This window comes from Sinocyclocheilus grahami, unplaced genomic scaffold (assembly GCF_001515645.1).
Source record: "Sinocyclocheilus grahami isolate Dianchi unplaced genomic scaffold, SAMN03320097.WGS_v1.1 scaffold367.1, whole genome shotgun sequence".
Taxonomy (NCBI): Eukaryota; Metazoa; Chordata; class Actinopteri; order Cypriniformes; family Cyprinidae; genus Sinocyclocheilus; species Sinocyclocheilus grahami.
The window spans coordinates 85,401-110,256 of NW_015505546.1; the positions used below are offsets into that span (position 1 = coordinate 85,401).

Here is a 24,856-nt window from a genome sequence, read left to right on the forward strand (position 1 = left end):
AAACAACAAAACCGCTATAACAAAGATTAATCTAAATGTAATTCATACAGTGAACACTATGCAGTGTTATTTTACACTTAATGATTACATTTCTGTACTTGAATACTACTGTTTATATTATCTATGCTTGTAAATTGTGTATTTCTTTTTTTCCCCTTTTTCTTTCTGACTGTTCACTTGCCTTTAATCATGTTTGAACTATCTCAGACTATAGTTTTTGCTGTGGCATATGAAGTACTTAAAGTGTATGGAAAGCAAAGTTACAATGATATAAAATTAGTGTCATTAATTTTTTTTGTTTGCATGTTCACACTGATGTTAAAATGACATTTTCTGATTTGTGACATTACTTTTTATGTAATGCTAAAACACAGCTGGTCACTTTCAGAAGTTGTAGAGATTCTTTCTTTTCCAAGAAAGAATGTGAAACAAATTGGTTATATAATTTCCATTTTTAAATATTTAAAAATATCATTTAAATTGATTTTACACACTTTAAGCAATATCGTATCGCATATCGCATTTTTTAACAAGGTATCGCATATCGCATTTTTCTTCAATATCGCACAGCCCTACAAGGAACTATATGCTTCGGGTATATTGTCATGTGTAAATGTACATCAAACCAGTTATTTCAAAATAAATAGTTGTGGGCATGGTTTGTTGTTGATGTTTATCTAAAAAGAAAGAAAGACAATCACATGGGAACTTGGCAGGATATAGGCTGGATTTTTCTAGACAGGACTATTACTGGAAGCGGTTATTTGTAATGCTGTTATCAGATTTGACAAACGTTTTCCATAGAACACTAAATGGGGTTTTAATAGTCAAGTCAGGTTTCTATATTACTTTATAAAATACAGATTGCTTCAAAGCAGCTGTACAGTAATAAACCTTTAAACTATAATTACACCTTAAATGTCAATTATAAAGCAACTCTACTGTTTACTTCTGGCTTTACAGTAGGCTTATTAGTAGTGTGATCGTTTCAGTAGCCTATGGTTGGGTCCCGTTTTATAAGATCATTTGAATTTGCGGTTTTACTTTTTAATACTTAAGTATTTTCAAAACCAGATTCTTTGTACATAAAAGTAGTATTTTATTGGACAGCTTTATTTTATCTTAAACAATATATTGGTGTGGCATGGAATTCGTGTACTTGTCCACCACTGAATCGGAATACTATTCACTGGCTGTAACCCCAGTAACCACGTCTCCATGGAAACGTTAACAACAAAACACAGGCGAGCTGTAGTGTGTCGGGTTTATTGCAAGTAGCTGCTTTGGTCAACAATGTTACTCTCCATTTCTTTTTATGTGTTTTTTTTTTAAAACACATTTTAAATTAGGAATACGCGCGTGGCAATAAGTTTTCACTTCGTCGTGACTGTTTGTATACCTGTTAAAACGTCTGTCTTATCTGCTTTTTTCACTAAAGCTCAAACGAAATGGTAAGTGCTTTTTAAAAATGAAACACTAAATTATGGTCAGAAGCTATGAACTAACAGTTATTCGCTTTGCAATTTACATTGGGGTTCAGGCTTCAGAATTTTTGAAGTAGCCTACTGAAACCTCGCAACGCTATCTTACATAGGCTATTTTACGAGGTGGCGAATTCGTACGACCTCAGTATTGTGTGTGTGTGCGTGTGCGCGTTAAAGGTTCATGAGACTTAAATCATACAGCTACTCACTAGTTGTTCATGACATTTGTTCCTCAAAGATAATAAAGGAATCATTCAATTGATTAAGATGCAAATGCCTCATTCTTTTCAGCCGCAAAGCGCCACATCCTCCTGTGGAAAGCAGTCGGGCAGCAGCGCTTTCACTCGCCGCTATCGCACACGAGCCCTCACCTCTCATGTGGACGAGACCCTCTTTGGGACACTAAAACAGGTAGAAATAAGCTTACTGCACCGTCGTAGACATTGAATGAAAATAAAAGGAAGACTCAACTGTCTTTTGTCTCAGCATTCTGCTGGTGATATGAAAGACGATCCTGAAGGCGGAAGCGTGAGATCGAGGACGCTGTCACGCTCTGCTCCTGCGCCCAAAGAGCCAAAGTCAGAGACAGTGCGCATCATCACTAAAGACCTCATCAGGGACCTCAGGCAAGTAGACGCAAACAGTTTTTGCTCTGTAGTTACATGTAGCTATCCTTATTGAGGTACCGTATTGGCCCGAATATAAGACAAACCTGATTATAAGACTACCCCCCTTTTTCCAGATACATCTACATACATATTATACATGTACATGTAGGTACATGTACCTTTTGGAAAAAGGCTTTTTAAAAAAACAAATCTTGTTTTTTCTCAGTAAAACACATTTTGTCTTCAATTATTTTCATATTGCATATTTTTCCTATTTTAATTTTTGTTTTGAAAGTATGGTAAAAACTGGTAAAATGTATCATTTAAAAAAGATACACTTTTTGATATACCATTAAAAAGAAAAAAACAGGTAGCCCGTCTGAATTAGGACATTTAGGCTATCCATCTAATAGTAGCCTACCAAAATCTTATTAACAGTAGAAGTTAAATCTTACTGTAGACTTCAAATCTGGGTACTGTCTTACATTTTAAAATCACAAAGGGAGTTTGGTCCCATCAGGCTAACGTGACAGTCACGACTCATTCAGCTGTAAGTTTTCTTTTTCTTTAGTTTTTTCTCGCGATCTTTACAACGCGCATTACATTACGTATTTCATGGCACACTTGTTTTATGTGTATTTGGCGCCACCTATTGTTGTGGGTGTATTATTGACATGTCAAAGTCTAGACCCTGAATATGAGACGACCGCGTTTTTTCAGATGTATTTCCAAGAAAAAAACACCGTCTTATATTCGGATCAATACGGTATTTGCATTACCTGATCAAAAGTAGAAATTGGGAGTCGACTCCTCAACTGTGAGTAGCTGTAGTAGTAGTGTCGACTCTAGCACAGGAATTGACTCTTCTTGTTGTGAAATTACTTACTCATTCAGTTGAGTGCACTGTGTCAGTGAAGAGTGAACTAGTGGGTTCGAGTCCACCTAAGTCGAGTCCAAGTCAAGTCCGAGTCCCAAACAGCCGAGTCCGAGTCCAACGAAACTCTATTATTTATTAGTATCTTAACATCTTAAGTATCTTAACATCTCTATTGCGTCTTGCAATTTAGATATTTGATTAATAATTAATGTCCTGCTTTGCCTAGCAAACTTAAAGTCATGTAACAGAAGTTATGGCTGAATTAATTTGGGTATTGTAACATATTTCAGTGAAACAGGTTTTAGAATGTGAAAAATTAAAGGGCGGGACTTGACTTTATTAATCATTAAAGTAAAGGTATAATTTCAAGAATAGGAGTAAGTATCTTGGTGAATGGGACCTTAAGAGCACAAAATGCACCTTTTATCTAAATAAAAAAACAGTTTTATATGATTTTTAATGAAATATCAATTTTGAATAATCAAAATTAGTTTGTGTCTGCTTATTCTATTCATCAGTGTTTGAACCATTAAAGAAGAAACTGCATTTTAATTTCTGGGTAAAAAAAAAACGAAAAATGAATGGACGCCAAAGTACACAGACCCCTTAGACAGGGTATTTAGAATTTTTTTCTTGGATGAAAATGAGGCTGTGAGGGATAAACCTAGTCTGTACTATGCAAATATTTATTTTCTAAGATGTTAGAAAAATTATTATTTTTAAAGCTAGAAACTGTCACTAATACAAAAGCAAAAAATAATAAACTAATGTAATAAAACATTCTCAAGTTTACTGAAGGCAAGTACGTTTTTTTTTAGTTTTTTTAAGTTTTTCAGATAGTAGTAAAGGCTTCTAGAAATAGCCTACTACAGACATTTCATGAAGTAATAAATGTAAAATTAATCTTCACTGTATACATTAAATATAGATGAGTCTTATTAAAGTTAATAAGTGATTCAGTCAAGAGCAGTGAGTGATTTTCTCCTTTTCTTTTGTTTGATTAACATTTATGACGCAGTCGGTGGCTGCAGGTTTACGCTGTTGCTTTAAGATCTGACGCATAGATCAAATATTTTGACACATCTGTATTTCTCCCAACTGTTCAAGTTCACTTAAGACAAAACTGACTGCAATTACATGAATAGTCTCCAAGATGGACATTTTGACATAACCTTTTGTGTAAGTGTGTAACAATAACAGAACTTAAGAGAAATTAAGTGAAAGAACGCGGCATTTGCACGCTGACTGAGAGGCGCATTCTGTGAGCGCGCTTTCGGTGTGTGAACACAGAAATCAGTCGGCTTTTTTCAAGTACTGGACAAGACTTAAATGCATTGACTCTCATTGACCCCAACTCTAGAGTGAACCAAAATGAAGCCAATTCAGACACTGACTTATTACACCTGGTATCAGAGAGTTTGCACATAAACAACTTCGTCACAGACTTTTATCTTGTTTAGAAAAAAAAACAGTCATAACTTTACATTACATTGAAATTATAGGCTACATACCTCCTCTTGTAGTTTCATCCATGTTATATTAGGACATAATCATTAAATTAGTCATAGTAAAAACAAATTAATGAATTTATTAAAAAAACTGCAAAACAGAAAAAAACTGATTAGTGAGTACATCATTGTATTGTCACGCCCCTGGACTGTCTGTGTGTGTTTCTCTCCCCATGTACTCTCTGTGACCTAGTTTTCCCTCTTGTTAATCATGTCATTTAGTTCAGGTGTGTCTTGTTAATTGTCCTCATTTCCCCGTGCTTTTAAGTCTCAGTCTGTGTCGGGTCTCAGTACGTCATGTTCGTGTGTCACCAGCCATTCCTTGAGTGAATTTCCCCTGTGTTCTGGATTGCATTAAAGCCTGTTCCTTGATCCATGTCTCCGTGTCGTTCTTTCCGACACACTTCCTGACAGAAGACCCGACCGACAAAAGAGGTATATTGCGTGTTCCCCTCCATTTGTGTTCCGTGTTTTGTACAGTGTTTTGTTTTTTTCCCCCTATGGATCCCCTCGCTGCTAAATTCACCGCCCTAGCCCGTGAGGACCTTCCCATCTTGGAGTATGTGGTTGAGTTCAACCAGCTCGCCAATTTAACGGCATTCGACGACGCTGCGCTGAACTCACTGTTCTGGATCGGGGATAATTACCATCGCCCCGTTGACCTCCCAGACACCACTGGACTGAACTGGAGCGAGGCGATCATCCGGTGTCTGGAGAGCGTCTGACCCGGACCAAGAGCACAGCCAGACCCAGAGCCCAGCCCCCCATCACCCCGCTGCACGGAACGCAAGCCCGAGCCCACCAATGACGCAGAGCCCGAGCCCGCCGCGACCGGCGAGCCATCGCCGCATGGCGCGACAGAGCTGAGGATCGCCACGGAGCCGGAGCTGCTAGTGACGTCAGACCAGGTGCGAGAGCCAGCTACAACGCCCGCCACGAGGGAAAAAGCCGTGAACAGCGTGGAGAGGAGCTCCGCCCACTGCACCATGGCTGAGGGTGAGCTTATTGTGTATCTGGGACTGCTGGATTTTGAAGGGGACCTAATAGACTGGGAGGCAGTTATATATGCGGACATGCCCATTCTCCTCCCACCTTTCTCTGACTTTCCAGTCTGCCAGCACTGTCGTTCCCCTGTCTGATGCGCTCCCAGTGCTGGGAGTCGCAATTTGGTGTGTGTGGGCAGCGCACACCAGCCCTGAGATCCCGGAGGCTCAGAAATGCCCATCCACCCACCCACTCCTGCATCCTCCACCGCTGTCGTCTGGCAGCCCCTCTGCTCACCCTCAGCCCATCTGTTCGGTGCGAGCACCGCGGGTCTGCCAGTCTCCATCGTCGGCGTGGCTGGAGAATCCCTTGCCTCTGCCTCCAGCATCTGAGTCCCAGACTCCGCCTCGGCCCGTCGACCACAGCGACTCCACCATGGCTCCTAGCTCCCTCCTCTCCGCCATGGCCCAGCAGTCCACTGGCTCCGCCGGGCTCCCTCGTCCCTCCGGCTCTGCCTTGGTCTCTCGTCGACCATCCGTCGCCTTGGGACTCCACTCCTCCGGCTGCGCCTCGGCCTTCCGGCTCTGTCAGGCTCCTCCTTCCCTTCGGCTCCACCTCAGTCCTCTGTCGCACCAACTCCACCGCGGCCTTCTGGATCTCCGCCTCAGTCGCCTTAGCCATCTGCTCTGCCTTCTGCTCTGCCTCTGCTCTACTATTTTTAAGCTCATTCTTTGCTCTTGTTTTGTTAAACCAGAATCCCAAATGAGGACCCATCTGGGCAGTCTGTCATCCTGTCCTCGGCTGAATTCAGGCGAATCATGGTGGAATCTCATGTTCCTAGTGAAGAGGAGAAGGCAGCTGTGCTGGAGGCCCAACGCCAAGCCCGTGAGGAAGCCATGGTGAGCCATCTCAAAATCTCTCCTTTTTTTCCCTAATTACATGTTTGAACCCCAAATGAATGCATGGTCACTTCTGCATTTAATATAAGTAACTTCTTCTAGTGTAGTGCAGTATTTAAAAATTAAGCACAAAATTAAATCTTGAGGAAGTCTCCCACTACAGGACAAAGCAGTATTGATACGATCCACCTTTACACTAAATGTATTTAAAACTTCTGAAAATGTAATATATTACATTTTATTACATTAATGTAATATACTACAATGTTATGTTTACTACAGTTTTTTTTACATTTATCAGCCACCACATTAAAACCACACAGGTAAAGTGATGATTAACATTGATTATATTGTATTGTTTCAATGGAATCTGTCAAGGGGTGAGATATATAGGCAGCAAATCAACATTCAGTTCTTGAATTTTATGTGATAGGAACAGGGAAAATGGGCAAGCAAAATTATCTGAGGGACTTTGACAAGGGCCACATAAGGATGGCTAGATGACTGAGTCGGAGCATCTACAAAACAGCAAGTCTTGTAGGGTGTTTCCAGTGTGCATTGGTTTGTACCTACTAAAAATGGTGCAAGGAAGGACAACCGTCAGGGTCATAGATGCTCACAGCACATTAATGCATGTGGGAATTGAAGACTAGCACGTCTGCACCAATCAAACAAAACAGCTACTCTAGCTCCAATTTCTGAAAATCTTAATGCTGGTCATGACAGAAGACACAGTGCATTACAGTTTGCTGTGTATGGGTCTGCGTAGCTGCCCATGCTGACCCGAGTCCACCTCCAAAGGAACATGATAAAAGAGATCAAGGTCTTCCCTTGGGCTCTAAATTCCCCAAATCTCAATTTGATCTATGGGATTTACTGGACCAACAAATCCAATCCATGGTGTCCACACCACCTCTTAATTTGCAGGATTTAAAGGACCTGCTGCTAATGTCCTTTTACCAAATACCACAGGACACATTTGGATGGTTTTGTGGAGTCCATGCCTCGACACATCAGAGCTGATTTGGCAGCATGAGGGAGACCTACACTATATTGGGCAGGTGGTTTTAATGTTGTGGCTAATCAGTATTCATAATATGCTATATTATGATACAAGTAGTTGTGTTCAACAGTTATTAGAATATGACAGAGTTTGCTACTACCACAGTTTGCTATATGGGAGAATACAACAGAAGCTCACGGAACACTGAGGTTTCATCAGAAATATGTAGCCAGTCAACTTGCATAAAGCCCTTTGTTCAGACCAGTCTTGTAGATAATTTCGACCTGAGGTGTACAGTCTATTTTGGGTCTTTATTGCAGTTTATTTTAATCCTTTTGAACTATTTCAACAAGTAAGTGGTACATTTTCAAAACTCCAAACGGATCACATGTAAAACAGCTAGTCATTCTTTAAAAATCTGATCTCATGCTTTGGGATTGTATGTTATTTCTTTCCACATAATCGTTGTTTATAGCTTACACACAATGCAAGAAAGCTTGATTTTAAAAACTTTTAAGCAATCATTCAGTAACAAACATTCAGTAATTAGATACTAAATAGAACAAATAAACAAATTACAAAAAATAGCACAAATAAATAAATCAGAATAAATTATACAAGTGAAATAAGGCTTTTTAGGTAGGTCACAATATTCAGGAACAGAAATTGAATAATGTAATCAAATGTAAAACAACACTGGATAGGCGCTTGTGGAAAAGAATGTGACATTGTGAATTCTGTTTGTTGTGTAATTGTGATTGATGTGATTAAGTGTTAGTGGGTTAAACTTTGATTGACATTTTTTGAGCTGGGAAAATTGTAAACCTCTTGTAAATTTTGCACATATATTGCAGTTTGTTATTTTTTGTTATTTTCCCGGTGCCCTAATTGCCCCACAAGACCAACACATAAATTCCAGAATTTATTTTTTTTGCCCAACATTTTATATTGTCCACAGAATTACATACACACACTACACACATGGCCACTACCCCTTCTTCACCTTCGACGTCTGTGGAAATTGAACCCCCCCCAGACATTGCAACTCCAGTCTGGCAACCTGTGCACCCAAGACTAGTTCCTCCACCTCATGTTTCCACCTTCCCTTTCACGCCCACTCAGTTCAGCAGTCCCCATCCCAGGTCTCAGGCGCACTTTGCCACCGCACCTCCAGGTGGGACCGCATCATTTCAGCCTGATCCTATGCAACTTTGCACCTCCACTGAAACTTCACCCCCTTCCTCAGTTTCACAGCATCGCCTGCCAGGCCACCTTCCCACTCCTGGAAAGGACATTTATCAGCTTACTGCCCATGTACAAGGAAACTGGGATCATTTATTTGACCGGCTGAAACGGCAAGAGGTAGCTGTGAAGCAACTCACCCAAGAATCGGAAAAATCAATTTCCCTGCACGATGCAAAGCTGGCAACACTAGCTGTAAAAATGGAAACTAGCCATCAGCAAACCTTGGACAGGATAGCTGCCCTTAAACAGGAGGAGGAGGGAAGCACAGATCAACTGATTAAAGCAATGAAGGTGATGGTGACAGGAGAACTCCAAGAAAGCGAAGGTACCTTAGTCTCTGAGGTTCGCTTTATGGTGGAACAAGTTCACGGATACTGGAGCAAGTTATACTCTTCTCCATGAGAGCTTGTGGAAGGAAATTGATTCCCTGGCCAACCTCCATCCCTGGACTTTTGGCCCACTCTATTTGGCCAATGGAGAAGCCGAAGTGCCTTTAGGATGGACAGATGTTCAGATCACACTTCACAACAAAGACTTTCCCACTCAGGCTGCCATTCTCACCTCCAAAGCCCTGGCTTACTCCGTAGTCTTGGGCCTGGACTTCATCTTTTCCAGCGGTCTACAGATAAATGTAGCTTACCAAAAATATGCATTCAAGTCAAAACTCTGTGACGAGTATCCTTTTCAACCTGGACATGCCAGCGTTCCCAATGACAGACCCCAACATCTGAAAAAGAACATGAAGAGTTTCTAGGATTTTAAGCTCACTATCCTCTTTTAACAACCATGGGTTGTTTTTTCCTGGGGGGGAGAGTGTGGCGTAACTGGGAAAATGAAACCAAAACAATTGTCCTGACCGCCAGCGAATAGGAACAGGAGCCTAATTTGGGAAGGAATTTGATATGTCATCCATGTTGTATTCTGAATAAAATATTGAAATTTTGCAGAAATTGCATTCTGTTTTTATTCACAATTTGTACAGTGTCCCAACTTTTTTGGAATCGGGTTTGTATAAACAAATACAGATTAATCCTTAAAATTAAAGTCACAAAGGTTACTCAGTCAAAAGCAGTGATTTGTCTTATGCTGTTTAATTAACATGGACAGCAGCAGGCTGTTGTCACTTTAAGAACAAATGCATGGATCCAGTATACTGTTATACATAAGTTATCTTTCAAAACCAATTTGCTCCTTGTCAGACAAGTGACTCTGTGTGTGCACACTTTGGGTGTGAGCGCACAGAAATCAGCTTGAGTCATGATTAGAGTTCTCTTGAAAAGACACCGTTTGTGAAATTACAGTCTCTCAGAACATTTTCAAAATACTGATTTCATCTGATAATTGATACTCATTCGACCTACTGTACATGCTTTTGTGAATAAATGTTTGCAGGAATTTCCTGCATTATAAGTGTATAAATGATGAACCTGCGGGAATTAGTAAAATTATGCACAATAGCTACAATCAGATGACATGGGAGCGATCCAAATCCAATATTGTGCATTATGGTTGTTACTGTAAAGCTCCAAAAAGGACAAAAAAACTATTATAAATGCACCATGAACATTTTCCTGCACTGTATTCTAGGTCTTCTGAAGACATTCAACAGCTTTGTTAGAGAATATTATGCTTTTAAATTTATGTTGACTGAAAATCTTCTCAATGCTGCAGCTGTCATTCTCCATTGCAGCATTCAAACAGTGTGTCCCATTCAGTTAGGACAGTGAGCACAGTAAAACTCTCTCCGAGATGTTTCAGTGTTCCCATTATTAAGCATAATCTGAACATAAAGGTTTTGTTTGAAAGAACTGTTATCTGTAGTCCCATTAAAAAAGTGCATGATGCATTCCAAAGAAACACTGTTTATATTGTGTTTGTATTTATGTAGTAATAGCTGTTTCATAAATGCATTGTTCATTAGATTTTAAGAACACTGATACTCTTGCAACACAAATAGTAATTGCAGTTTTATTTTATTTTTTAGAATTAATATTTTACCAGACATAGCAGTGGCACCTACACATACATATATGTATAAAATATTTAATGTATTAACCATATTTAAGCAGTGTTAATGTGGTAGATATTCTAAACTGATCAAAATAAAAACATGAAATGATATCACCTTATGTGGTGTGCGTCTGGGCTAAAGCTGGGCTAAAGTTGCACTTGAACACACCAGGAAAACAGCTTTGTTAGAGAATATTATGCTTTTAAATTTATGTTGACTGAAAATCTTCTCAATGCTGCAGCTGTCATTCTCCATTGCAGCATTCAAACAGTGTGTCCCATTCAGTTAGGACAGTGAGCACAGTAAAACTCTCTCCGAGATGTTTCAGTGTTCCCATTATTAAGCATAATCTGAACATAAAGGTTTTGTTTGAAAGAACTGTTATCTGTAGTCCCATTAAAAAAGAGTGCATGATGCATTCCAAAGAAACACTGTTTATATTGTGTTTGTATTTATGTAGTAATAGCTGTTTCATAAATGCATTGTTCATTAGATTTTAAGAACACTGATACTCTTGCAACACAAATAGTAATTGCAGTTTTATTTTATTTTTTAGAATTAATATTTTACCAGACATAGCAGTGGCACCTACACATACATATATGTATAAAATATTTAATGTATTAACCATATTTAAGCAGTGTTAATGTGGTAGATATTCTAAACTGATCAAAATAAAAACATGAAATGATATCACCTTATGTGGTGTGCGTCTGGGCTAAAGCTGGGCTAAAGTTGCACTTGAACACACCAGGAAGACTACAGCCAATTACCAATTCAAATAGGGAAACCAAAACTAGCACTGCATACAAACCGTAAGCAAATGCTTGTTTGCCATTTTGAGTATCAATTATGTTGATCAGGTTATTCATTCCAGATAGATCATGTCGTCATGAAAATATTTACGTATTGTAATGCTCCGGTAGATGACGTAAAATTAGAACAGCCTTTTTTTCTGTGCTGTCTTGACTTCTTTGCTTGTTTTCATCACTTTTGCTTTTATTCTTGCTCACTGACTTGTTCGCTAAACTGAACATCTAATACTCTCTCATCGACGGCACCAAAGAACACCGATTCAATAAGCTTAATTGGACAAAAAGCCCCTGATGTGGTCCAACTGTTCCGACTAGTGTCAACAATGTGGTTTTTAACAGTGGCCTGACATTGGTCGATGGCCAACCATCGACTTAGTGTGTCAGGGCCTTTAGAGTTTAAAGAGAATTAAAGAAAACTTAACACATGTGGCACAAAACAAACCAGCAAAAATTAAATGAAAGAGAACACATGAGGAACAGGTGAGAACAATTAACAGAATGAGTACTAGACAATGGCTAAATAATGGGGCGTGGCCAAGGAAATCAAGGAGGCGGGACAGTGGAGCACATGACATTACAAAGGATGCTCCTTTCAGAGGTCGCATTCGCCATGTACGTCATCAAGGTTGTCTCATTTCAGAAAAGTAGCCATTATAAAAATAGGCTTGTTTGAAGATGAGCAAATTCTGTGCAGAATCGATCACCGGTGATCACCGCGAGATGCATGCCGGTTAGAAAAGTGTCCGACTTACTTCCGACTTGCTCTGATGTCATGCTGACGTGTGCAAAAAAAACTCTTGCGACGGCGAGGCGGCTGTGTCGGATTATGCAGTCGAGCGCAGTTGCTCTCCACCGACTGCGCTGATCAAAAGCATGATGGGAAACGACTGACTGACGACACAGATTAATGTTCATTGGTTCAGACAACTGTGATGCTGTGTTCTCGTCTAAAATTATTTATTTTTATCTGATTTCATATGATTATGTATTTAAATTATGCATGAATGTTCCCAAACACTATGACAGCGCAATCTCTGTTTGAGATAATGTGATTGTTGTCATATTTCTATAAAAATCTAAAGTACATGTTTGTATTAAAGTAAAAATGGATGATAAATACACCGTTCGTATGGAATTAAATAGCAAGCACTTTGAGTGTCTTGTTCATCATATTTATTTTCATATAAAAGCAACAGAACTGAAATTATATCATGTTTATTAGCAACACAGCATGTAAGTGAGAATAACGCGATATCCGCCTTTGATCTCGTTGGTATCTGTTCACTTCTAGAGGTCAGAACTGTCCGTCTTGCCTGCGCTTATTTCACTCCTCCCCTCACTGCAGCCGCCTACTCTCGCCAACATTTCAGGCAAGGCAAGGTGCATCTCAAACAAGCTTAATAATAGTGATGCAAAGTCCGATTAATTTCCGCGAACCGGTTCTTTTCGGACAGATCGGCTCATTGAACCGGTTCAAAAAGCCGATTCATCGGTTCCTGACATCAAGCAATAACGTCTTTACGCATTTCTTTTCTAACAACTCAGTGCCATGTTGTATCAATGAAAAATTCAAATAAGTCATTTGTGTCAACGCATATTGAAACATTCAAAAATGAAAAAGTTATTTGTGTGAAAGCATATTGCTGATTATTGCCATATAATTTACTTAAGTTAATGGTGTTTGTGGTCACAGTTTCATTCGCGGATCCTCAGATACGACTGACTGAGCAATATTGACTAGTCTACAACTTGGATAAGATTCCTAAACGTTTCGCACCTACAGCACACATTACAGACATTGGTGCACAAACGCGGATATGTTCTACATGTCTTACAGTATAAAGAATGAATAAACTACTTGATTTCGCTTAAAGGGGTCATATGATGCGATTTCAAGTTTTCCTTTCTCTTTGGAGTGTTACAAGCTGATTGTGTATAGATAAGATCCCTGAAGTTGCAAAGACTAAAGTTTCAAAACCAAAGAGATATTCTTTATCAAAGTTAAGACTCTGCCACGTCCCTCTAAAACGGCTCGTTCTAACATGCCCCCACATATCTACCTCACTATGTGGAAATATTAGCATAATGCCGCCCAAATGTTCACACAAAGAAAGAAGGCGTAGTTTCAGTAACCGCAGTTAGTGTTGAAGCAGCCATGTCAGGGAGACGCTGTGTGTTTCTAGGCGAAAGTAAAAGCACTTTATTTGGCCTTCCGAAAGTAGATGCATTTAGGAATCTTTAAGATTACTTACAACAGAACAGCAATGCATTTTATGGATGACCGTTTTGTGAACCTAGGAGAGGAGGTAATTCTGACTTTGCTATGAAAATCTGGCACTTCTGAATCAGCTACTGTTTTGTTATTAGTTTAAGTATTTGCTATTGACTGTTCAAATGCGGAGTTTTGTGCATTGTGTGTGTGTGTGTACGCGAGCGAGAGAGAGAGCACATTTACAATGTGTCTGCCACATTACTTTTATGGATATTCCATATATAGCAACCAAAGCGTCTCAACTGAAAAAAAAATGACTCTGATGCACTCACATGTAGGCATTTTCAGCAGATAACTTGCCGTTTTTAGGTGGCTAAAAATGCTTTGGTGGACGCTTTTTTGTGTTCTGTGTGTATGGCCCCAACAATGTTCGCTGGCTGTCTTCCATGCACTGCTATTTTCTTCAAGATATGTGAATTTAGTTGTTGCCATTTTGTCAGGATGCTGCAGAGCAGAGAAAAGCACAGATACGTCAGGCAGACCTGTCTCGGCAGAAGAACCAGAACCTCAGTGAGCTCGAGGCAGAGGCAAGGGACCGGGCTCAGTACCTGTTGGAACGGGCCAACACCCTGAGAATGGAACAAGAGGACGAAGTCAAGAAGCTCAATGAGGTAGATAAGACCACAATGAAAAGCCAAACCATAGCTGCATCACATTTCGGAGGCTGTGTCCTCCGGAGGTCGCATTTGTTGGCCGCATACATCGAGGCGGTCTCATTTATTAAAAGGAAGTCATGTTTAAGAAAAGTTTAGCCATGAGACCTCCTCAGTGACATATGTGACCAACAAATGTGACCTCCGGAGGACGCAGCCTCGGAAATGAGGTGCAGTGCATGACCTACTTACTGTTATGTTGCCTACATGCAAATGTTGCCTTTGCCTTCGTTGCCTGCAGTTAATTCAAGAAGTGCAGTGCCATGTTGTCCGGGATGTGCAGATTCAGGAGAAGAAACTGAACAGTGCAGAGTGGCTGGAGGAAGAGAAGAGACTGGATGCCATGATGGAGGTGGAGCGTCGCCGGGCCTTAGAAACCCAGGAACAAATTGAACAGCTGCGAAAGCAGCAAAGGATTAAGTAAGGATGTTCATGCTCTGTATTCTGTATACTCTAAATACAACGCACTGTAACCTATGGTTGATGTGTGGGTGTTATTAAAGTGGGAAGCTGTGCATCCTGGACCAGATCCAGATGTGTCTGGAGGAGAAAATGCTACAGGATGAGTTGAAGGAGCAGGAGGGTCAGCAGTTGTTGGAAAACATGGAAAGGATGCAGATGGAGGAGCTCAAGGTACATGCAATGAATCTCTAGATCAGTTCAAATTATGAATAGTTTAATAAAATAATTATAAATAGTAACTCGCATAGATAAGTGTGTGTGAGTACATCTCTGTGTGTGATATTATCACAGGTCATTGAAAGGAAGAAGGAGGAGCAGAGGAATTTACTTCAAGAGATTCAGAAGATGAATGAAGAGAATTTGCTTACTAAAGAGCAGAAAAAGGAAGAAGAGAGATTAGCAGATCTGCGAGCTGTAGAGTATACACGCAAGAAATTGGTAAGAAAAGCCTTTAATGGCTTTCTCTCTATCTTGCTTCTTTCGTCACCCGCCACTGTAATCTTAAACTAGGCCTTTAAAATCAGAGGCAGACTCTTGATGCAATTTTTGCATTTTTTATTTAAATCAATTTCTTTATAAAACACACAACATAAAAGGAAAAATATTAAAATAACAGATACACAATAACAGAACAGAAAAAATGAACAAACAAACAAAAAGGTTTTACATGTAATTATGTGTAGTGTGAGTGAGGTTGTGTTGTGTGTGCAAAAAAAGTGAAAAAATCTTCCCACACTGTCCCACAACTAATCAAAAATCAAAATGAACAGCACAAAAAAGAGAGAGAAGACAAATGTATCTTCTGCAAAAAGAGAAGATATATTTATACCAGGGTGACTATGAACATGAAATTGTCCAACCAAGACTTTCACAGCACTATAAATTTGAGGTAATACAAAGGCCAAATTCCCTTAATCATCCACCACAACAGAAAAACCACATGAAATTCACATGTGAAATATGTGAAACATATGGGGTTTTTTCTGTAAGGGAATGAGTAAAACCAAAGAAAATAGTTATGATGTTCAGCAAAAGATTGTTGAGCCTAGGCCTGTCTTATTGCGATTATTTGATATAACCGTGGTTGTTTCAGACACCCGCGATTATTGTGCTTTTTATATGAGACAAGGGGGAGTCATACACCAAAAGAATCAAAATAGCCTATACAGGGCTCTAGACTCATCCTTCCCACTGGTCGTTCTTTTGCAACTAACTTTCTCAGCTGGTCGCACGAGCATATGATTTGGTCGCAATATTTATTTTATTTTTGTTTGCGCTACAGCATGGGATTATTCAATGCATGCTGATTAACTTTTATCATAGTTTATAGTTTTATGGAAACGAAAGTGGTTAACATTCAACCCGTTCTTTATCATCAGTAGTATTATTTGTGATTTGAATTTTGTGAATGGGAGTTTCTCTTTTGCTGTGTTAACCCGCGGAAAACACTGAGGAATCAAATAAATAAATAAAAGAGAGCCTCCATAGCGTAATGTGTGGTAAACAGCAAAGATACGTTTTTCAAAAATGAAAACAAAAAGAAAAGTAAAACTAACGGTGACAGTGCTTGCATGCTTTTGTAAGAATACAAATAGTGAACAGAATAAACATGTTTAAATTTTATAATGCGCACCAAAGATATTGTTTTTGCTGCTAAATTATACAGTCAGCTAGTTTAATTTCATAGCTTATATATTTTTATTCAAATGTAGTTTTTCCTCTGTAATGAAGAAGTGAGTATTTAGTGGATTGCGTTTAACAAAGGGTTTAAAAGAGTGACCATTAGTTCCACGAACACAGTATTGATATTCTGTAGTGGTGTAGAAAAAAACGTAGTGCTGGTGTTGGATCGCTATTGGCCAATTCTTAGAATTTGGAACACTCTATGTAATCTTATACTGCAAAATAATAACTCAAAAAGATTAAAAAATAACATCATAATTATTTACTGAACCCTTAAATTAATCAATTATATAATGAAAGCCATAAAAACTGACAGTTAATCGGCATAATCGCCAAAGCCCTAAACAGACAATTAATCGCAATAACCGTGACTATTTTTAGACAATTAATCGTCAGCCAAATTTCATAATCATGACAGCCCTAGTTGAGCTTCACAAAATACAAAGTGGCTGTAAGAAAACAGCTAAAGCACTGAAAATGCCAATTTCCATCATCAGGGAAATAATGAAATAGTTCCAATTAACAGAAAATGGTATGAATCTGCATGGAAAAGGACAAGGCTATATTGTATTAATGCAAGGTGAGGAGGATAATTTGAGGGGTCAAAGGCTCTCCAAGGATCACAGGTGGAGAATTGCAGGAAATAGTCGAGTCTTGTGGTGATGTAGGTCATTTGTAATTAAAAAAAAAAAAAAAAAAGTTGTTTGGGAGGTTTTTATTTTTATTTTTCAAGAAAAATAAAATACTCTGCTCTTATCTAGAAACAAACTTCAGTATACTTAAAACGGTATATGGGAGTAGGTTCTATGGAAACTAAAAAATTAGCTTTTTGTCAGCAAACACTCAAAAAGGGTTTGGTGCACACAGCGATTAAAAAAAAAAGTACCCCATGAGTACACTTAAATATACTGCTGTATTTTTAATGTTGTGGGCCAATTTTTCTGCCAAAGGTCCTGGACATCTTCTTCAGATACAATCGTGGCACCCTTTGTACATAAGAACAAAAAAAGAAGCCTGTGAAAATAAATCAGCTTTGTTAATCTTTTTCATCTTTTATTTTTTTTAAATCCCTTTTGAAGTACAAGTAGTGTCTGGCCACTGAATATGCTTGATTTTGTTTTTGGATGACAGCAGAGGATTTTTTTTCTTGAAATCCTCCCAAACAGCTTGTGTTTTAGGTGCTGTTTGAAATTTTTTTATATTTTTTTTTTTTGCTTTCTGATCCTAAGACTCAACAATTTTCTGCAATTCTACAGCTGTTATCCTTGGATTCATAAGATTTCCTGTTTATTGGAATTTCTTCATTATTTCCCTGATGGTGGAAATGGGAATTTTCAGTAATATTTCAGTAATTTTCCTTTACTTACAGCCACTTTCTATTTTGTGAAGCACAACAATCAGAGCTATTCTTTGGTTTTACTCATTGGCACCAATAATTCTGACCACGATTGTATATACAGGTACAGTACAGTATGACAAGGGTGTTTCTTTCATTGTTTTGTTTTCTTCAGTTCTTGATTTGTTAATATATACATTTACATGTATAATAATGTACACAATATGTATGATTAAATCAGTCATATAATGTGAAATCAAAATTTTCCTGATCTTTTTTGAAGAATAAAATAATTTATAAACTATGTAGACTTAAATAAGTCAAAACTCTTTTAAAAATAGAATAGACATGATTGAAAATCAGATTCAAAAACGTCTCTTTCTGAAATCTGTGACTTTGTGAAGATGTTTTATGGCTTCATATATTAACACATTTATACCTGCCTATTCTGTATTTAGCCACCACATAGGCCCAGACAGCCACAGTGAAGTAAGGAGATTCTAGGATAGATACTGTAATGGTTATTGTGTTCTGAACCTTATGCTGATGAATAATTAATGAGACTGATTGGGGGACGAGGAACACCTGGGGTAAGATGCATATTCAGAGATTGTTTGGAAGCAGATGCTTAAGAAGAGCGAGGAGAGCGGATGAGCATGTTTTTTTGTGTCTGTTTAGGTCACAAACAGTGAGGATGAGGGGGCACTTATTCTATTGGGCGAGGAGTATCGTTCATATTTGTTTAGGGCCGCTGATGATGAAGGTTGTGTGTGTGTAGATAGGGACAGGGTGGTAGGAGTGCTGCTGTTCCTCAGTCTGACGACATTATCGTAATGTGGGGACCTGTAAGTGTAAAGCTAATGTACATTGCCCTGTTCCGAATCAGATGTTTACATAAAACTATTATAGCATTCAGACCTCTAAATGATCTACTGGCTTTTCACCACTTCCAAATTGGTTGTGTTCATGAAATTGAGAAGTTCATACCTTTTAATATGATGTGAAACTATAAATAATGTGTTGTTTATTTCTTTTTGATCTCTTTCAGGCTTTAAAGGGGTCATGAACTGAGAAATCAAAAGTCCTTTGATCTTTTGATTAGTGATCGACCGATATTTATATTTTATAACCGATACTGATACCAATTATTTGCATGTTTATGTGCCCGATAACCGATATGCAGAACCGATATTTATTTACTGTTATAAAGTAAAAAAATTTGAAATGCCTGCTGACAGTGCAGTTTATCTATGCATTTACACAGAATTATATTCAAACTGCAATCGCTCGTGGAGATAATAAATAATTAATTTCCATAGAGTTGTATCTATTTAGATGTTTATTAGCTAAATAATGGTCATATAGTAAATGTTAATACAATTTAGGGTGTTTTAAACAAGTGAATCTTGTTAAAAGTTACATGCGGTGGCCGTGCTGGAGCATTTCCTGAGCATCAACCCGGTGAGTGAACAGCAGCAATATGAAAGCGGCTTCACGAGACTAATGATGAGCATAGACAACAGACAGAGAATTAAATTTAGCGTTTTTATTTCCAAAATGCTCTCATTCATGGCTGTATTATTTAATTAATGCAAAGTTACGTCTTTATTGGAAGAGGACTTGACGGATTATCTTACATGACTCTGTGAGTTCGTCTCTATTTCTTCGAGCCAAGCTGCATAAATTGCATATCAGGCATTTATGTAATACATCTCATTTATGTATTAATGGCTGTTATGTTAAATAAAGTTTACGAACTACAGTAAATCAAGTACCCGTGCACGCCGTTGTTGTTGTCTTGTTTCCCCTCAGATGCGCTGCAATGGTGATCCTGTGCGCAATTCTCAAAACATCTACAAGATGGCGGCGTTTATCGGTGAATCCGATATTACAAAACCGATATCCGATTATTGTAAAATGCTTAAATATCGGGAAAATATTGGTAAATCGATATATCGGTCGATCTCTACTTTTGATATATAACAGGTTATTGTACTATAAAAACATCCTGTAAGTTTCAGAACTCAAAACTTTCTTTTCTTTTCTGTCTTTTTCTAAAAACAGCTTATATTGAAGCCACACTAGACTTTAAGCATGCAAAATGTCTATGGACATTGCAACATTTGTAATATGGTGTCACACTCTGTGGCATCTTTTTTAAAACAATTCAACATATAATACATATAAAATGTAAAAATATGCAGTCTGCTCCATTTTGGAAAATAAATGTATAACACAGTTTCACTGTTCTGTGGTTTGTATGAAAACACATACATGGATATAATGATGCATGGAAAAGAAACTGTCAGATGTCTTAGTGAGTTTGATTCATAAATTGATAGTTCTTGTTTATTATATGAATGAATGAGCAGTTAAAGGGTTAGTTCACGCAAAAATGAAAATTCTGTCATTAATTACTCACCCTTGTGTTGTTCGAAACCCGTAAGATCTTCGGAACACAATTTAAGATATTTTTAATGAAATCTGAGGGCTCTCTGACTGTCCCATAGACAGCAAGGTAACTACCACGTTCAAGGTCCAGAAAAGAATACCAAGATGATCGACAAAGTAGTCCATGTGACATCAGTGGTTCAACTGTAAAGTTCCGAAGCTACGAGAATACTTTTTTGCGCAAAGAAAACAAAAATAACGACTTAATTCCACATTTTCATCTCTACTGCGTCACTTTGGACGCGCGTTCACGACAGTGAATAAAGTCGTTATTTTTGTTTTCTTTGTGCAAAAAAGTATTCTCGTAGCTCACACGGACTACTTTGTCGATCATCTTGGTACTTTTCTGGACCTTGAATGCGGTAGTTAACTTGCTGTCTATGGGAGGGTCAGAGAGCCCTCAGATTTCATCAAAAATATCTTAAATTGTGTTCCGAAGATGAACGAAGGTCTTACGGGTTTGGAACAACATGAGAGTGAGTAATTAATGACAGAATTTTCATTTTTGGGTGAACTAACCCTTTAAGCACTGATGTAGTTCACAGATTATTCTGCATAATTTTAATTATTAGGGACAACAGATTATTTTTCAAATCAAATTATTTTTGTCAGTATGAGCAAGTTTAAATTATATTTTGATAGGTTGTTCATCTCGTTAAAGATTGAATGCACTAGCTCTGCTGTAGTTTATATAAGAACCCTCTGCAACAGCAGAATGTCGCTACTTTAGAGAAAACCTACTCTTATGGAAATTATATTAATTGTTTTACCATCAATATATATAATCTGTGATTGCATTTTTTTCAAATATACTGTATGCCCAGATATGCAGTCTATCAGTAACATTACAGTGAAAGCACTAGGAACGCACACGAGTGACTTGAAGTACGGAGGCAAATGACATGCAGAGACAAAGTCACTGGAAGGGTGTCATTTGAGAAAGAGAGCCATTTAGGACGAAACAAGGAGGACAGGTAGCAAAGGAGCAGTTACCCTCCACTTATTCACCATGATCAAATGAATTAATACTGAATGTATGAGAATATATCAACACAAAACAAATATCCACCAATATGTTTAAGTAAGAAAGAAAACCCATAGTAGGCTTTCTAAAAAAATAATTATGTAGTCATTTAAAAATATATATTTTAGAAATAATTATTCAGGACCACTCATTGCACAGAAAGAGTGTTTAAAGATTAATTATTCAACACAAAAGAACTGGTAATTCTTAACTTGCACACATAGTACTGATTAAAATACACTGCATCTGGCTGTGCGGTCGCATGCTGTGTAGTCACAAAAGTTTAAATCATATCTGAACATATAGTCAAAACTGTGCTCCCATGCTCTTGATTGGAAATGAACTGAACGACTTTCAGCCTGACAACAGAAGCAGATGCAGTTGGCTTTCCCATCAAAGTTGAAAAGCCACCTTAATCCCAGATGTGTTTTATACACTCTAGGAACGAGAGGCAGGGTATGAAGCTGAGCAGATACGAATCAAGAAAGACAAAGAGAAGGAAGTGGCGCGACTGAGAGCTCTTCAAGAAAGGGACAGAGACCATAAAGCTGAGCAGGTAAAATCTTAAGTCCTCATAAAACTTTACTAATGCATATAATGAGATGTATCCTCTTGTATACCCATGATGGCGTAATACATTTATAGTACCAATTTAATAAAGCATAAAGCTTATTTGTTTCAACTTGGCAATTGATACATGGGCAACTGACCATGTTGGAGGCAGTGCCATTTATTCATTTCTGCATTCAAATAAATGAGTTTTTCTCTGAACTGACAGGATGAGATCAGGGCACGGAGGAACCAGGAAGCGGCTGCAAGGGAATGGAGAAGAAAAGAGAAAGAGCAGACTTTGAGAAAGCTGGATGTGGAAGAGAAGCTAAAGGCTGCTCGTCTGGAGCAAGTCACTCATAAGGAGCACTTGCTGTCCATTAAAGCTGGACGAGAGAGAGCAGAGTTTGAGAGGGTCCTGAGGTACAAACACCATCACATGTATCACATACTATTAGCTTGGTCGTACACATGGCTTTAGATACACAGAGGTCCAGAAACTCAGCTTGCTAGGGTGGTTAGTGGGTACAGGGGCATGGAAAATTTTGATTCACCTTGTCTACATACATGCATTTTACCAACAGTAAAATTAATGAAATATAGCATTTAGGGTTGGAATGGAAAAAAACAGAATGACAGAATGAAAACAGCATTTTCATTTTATGTGATCCCTTCAAATTGTGTGTAGACCAACCATTGAAATTTTAATGTACAAAATTTGCACTTGGGGTTTTCTTGTCAAAAAGAGTTAAATAAAGGAATAAGGAATTAGACTAATAAAGAAAATGGTTAAAGAAATACAATATATTGTAAAATAATGCATTTGATCCATTTGCAGAATATACTGTATTTTTATTTGAATAATCTAAATAACTGCACTAATCACAACCTATAAACCCAACTGTCAAAGCTACACGTTTTATCGTGTTCTAGTGTAGGTCTGAGTATAAAGAGTGAAATTATTGAAAGGCTATGAGGAAACTTGAGCATAAAGTTAGCATACAGTTTTACAATATGTACACAATCATTCTCAATCTTTTGCCTAGTATGCTGAAAACAGTTGAGTATCCCTAGATATCACTGTTGGCTGTTTAATATTTCTATTGTAACAGTTGTCGAATATTAAATGTATAATGTAATTATGTAATGTTAGATCATGTCTCCAGATCCTGTCAGAAATCCTTTTTTTTGTCAGCAAAGTTGTCTAATTCCTAAAACCATTAACAGAAAGTCTTGTCTGCATCATTAGATCTTTCAGTAAACAATAAATGTTTAACTTACATGCATCTCACTTTTTAACAAACTAGTACAGTGTGAAATGATGCAGTGTTAGAATGTTACAGCTAGATGCTTAGCAAGACACCCAATCGTGTTTTTTATGTAAAAGGATTATTATTGTGCTATGTAATAAGCATTACAAAACCCAGTGAGTCAACCTTAATATTAAACAATTACTTCTGTAATCAGAACATTTTACCTTAACTGGAAGAAGGGATAATGGACAAAGATAACATGGAAGACTGTATGCTGTATACTCCTTTTCCAGAGCACAGCAGGACCTCATTGAGAAAGAACGAGAAAGAGAGGATCAACGGCATCAAAAGATCCAAAGGCATGCTGAGGCTGTGAGGCAGCAGGTACGGGAGAGAGAGATGCAGGCCATCACCCAGCGCAGAGAGCTGTTCCGAGAGGGAGAGAGGCTAGAAGAGGAGGCACGCAGTCGCAGAGCACGATTGGACGAGATTAAAGAAAAGAAGCTGAGGGAACTCAAGTATGTCCTTACAGTAAAGTAGACAGAAAAACTATATGCAGAAAATTACATCACTTATAAAAAATGAATGAAAGAAAGAATTATCGATTGCATACAGGACAGAAAACACAGTGGCCTAAGAAGTGTTTAAACACTTACGGCATATTTAAAAAAATATATGAATTTCATTGCATTAGCTACAAAATATCACACCAAGTGGCATTCAGGGCTGTTGGTAATGGGCTTGCAAGTGAGAACAATTCGAATGGCCAAAATGTGTCAATATTTGAACCACAACTCATGCTTTGTGTAAAGGAATTAGTTTTAGTAATTCAATCTGTGGTCCCCTACATGCTGTCCAGATGGGGAAACAGAGGAAGGGAAGTGTGTTTGCTCTATATTTCTGCCATTTGAGTTTTGTAATGTAATCGCAATGACAGAGGTCATGGGAAAGAGAAACAGAGCCTCACAAAAGTTGATTCATGCACTGCAGACTCGGAGGTAATTTGAGTTCCCAGAGGTAATTTGAGGTCATGCAACGTTCTTATAATTATTAACACAATCACTTTTCCACATTTGACCGCAGGGCAGCTGGGCTCTCAGACAAGTACTACAAGGAAGTGGAGCGTAAGGTTCGAGTCCTTCCAGCTGTTTAAACTGATAAAAGGAAGAATTGGAGGAGATCCTCTTAATAAACAAATGAAGAAAAACATTTGTGGTTTGACCAGACATAAAACTGTAAAAATATTTTTGGCCAGTGGATTTGTGGAAAAGATTGCATCATCACTTATGGAAAGAATATAACAAATTAAAGGTTAAACAAAATACGTCAAGGCATGTGTGGTTTTCTCTATCTGTGGCTAACTCGGTATAACTCCTTATATTAGTACTTACTGTATTACAGAAATAATACAAGAATATATCTAAGTGCAAACTGATTGTAATATTTTTGGAAACTTAATTGCATGTTAACTGTAACTAATTGGGAAAAAAGGATTGGCGTTTTAATTAAATGCAATTAGCTGAAATTGCTCTTTTGACCACTTAAATCAGGGATCCTCAAATCTGGACCACGAGATCCACTTTCCTGCAGAGTTTAGCTCTTACCCTAATCAAACACACCTGAGCATGCTAATCAACGTCTTCAGGATCATTAGAAAATCACAGGTAGCGGAGTTTGATCAGGGTTGGAGCTAAACTCTGCAGCGCATTGGACCTCCAGGGTAAGATTTGAGGAACCCT

General features: G+C 38.2%; 1 protein-coding gene across 1 annotated transcript; it reads left to right on the forward strand.

Annotated features, from left to right (window-relative positions):
• Window positions 1-1,233: 1,233 nt before the first annotated feature.
• On the forward strand, window positions 1,234-24,369 carry cfap45 (cilia and flagella associated protein 45). The gene is made up of 12 exons (XM_016230277.1): window positions 1,234-1,451; window positions 1,776-1,895; window positions 1,971-2,110; window positions 6,216-6,360; window positions 14,147-14,317; window positions 14,601-14,779; window positions 14,863-14,992; window positions 15,113-15,259; window positions 21,758-21,871; window positions 22,094-22,287; window positions 23,411-23,635; window positions 24,201-24,369. Exons 1-12 carry the CDS (start codon window positions 1,449-1,451, stop codon window positions 24,268-24,270), a joined length of 1,638 nt encoding a protein of 545 aa, XP_016085763.1. The 5' UTR covers window positions 1,234-1,448; the 3' UTR covers window positions 24,271-24,369.
• Window positions 24,370-24,856: the final 487 nt, after the last annotated feature.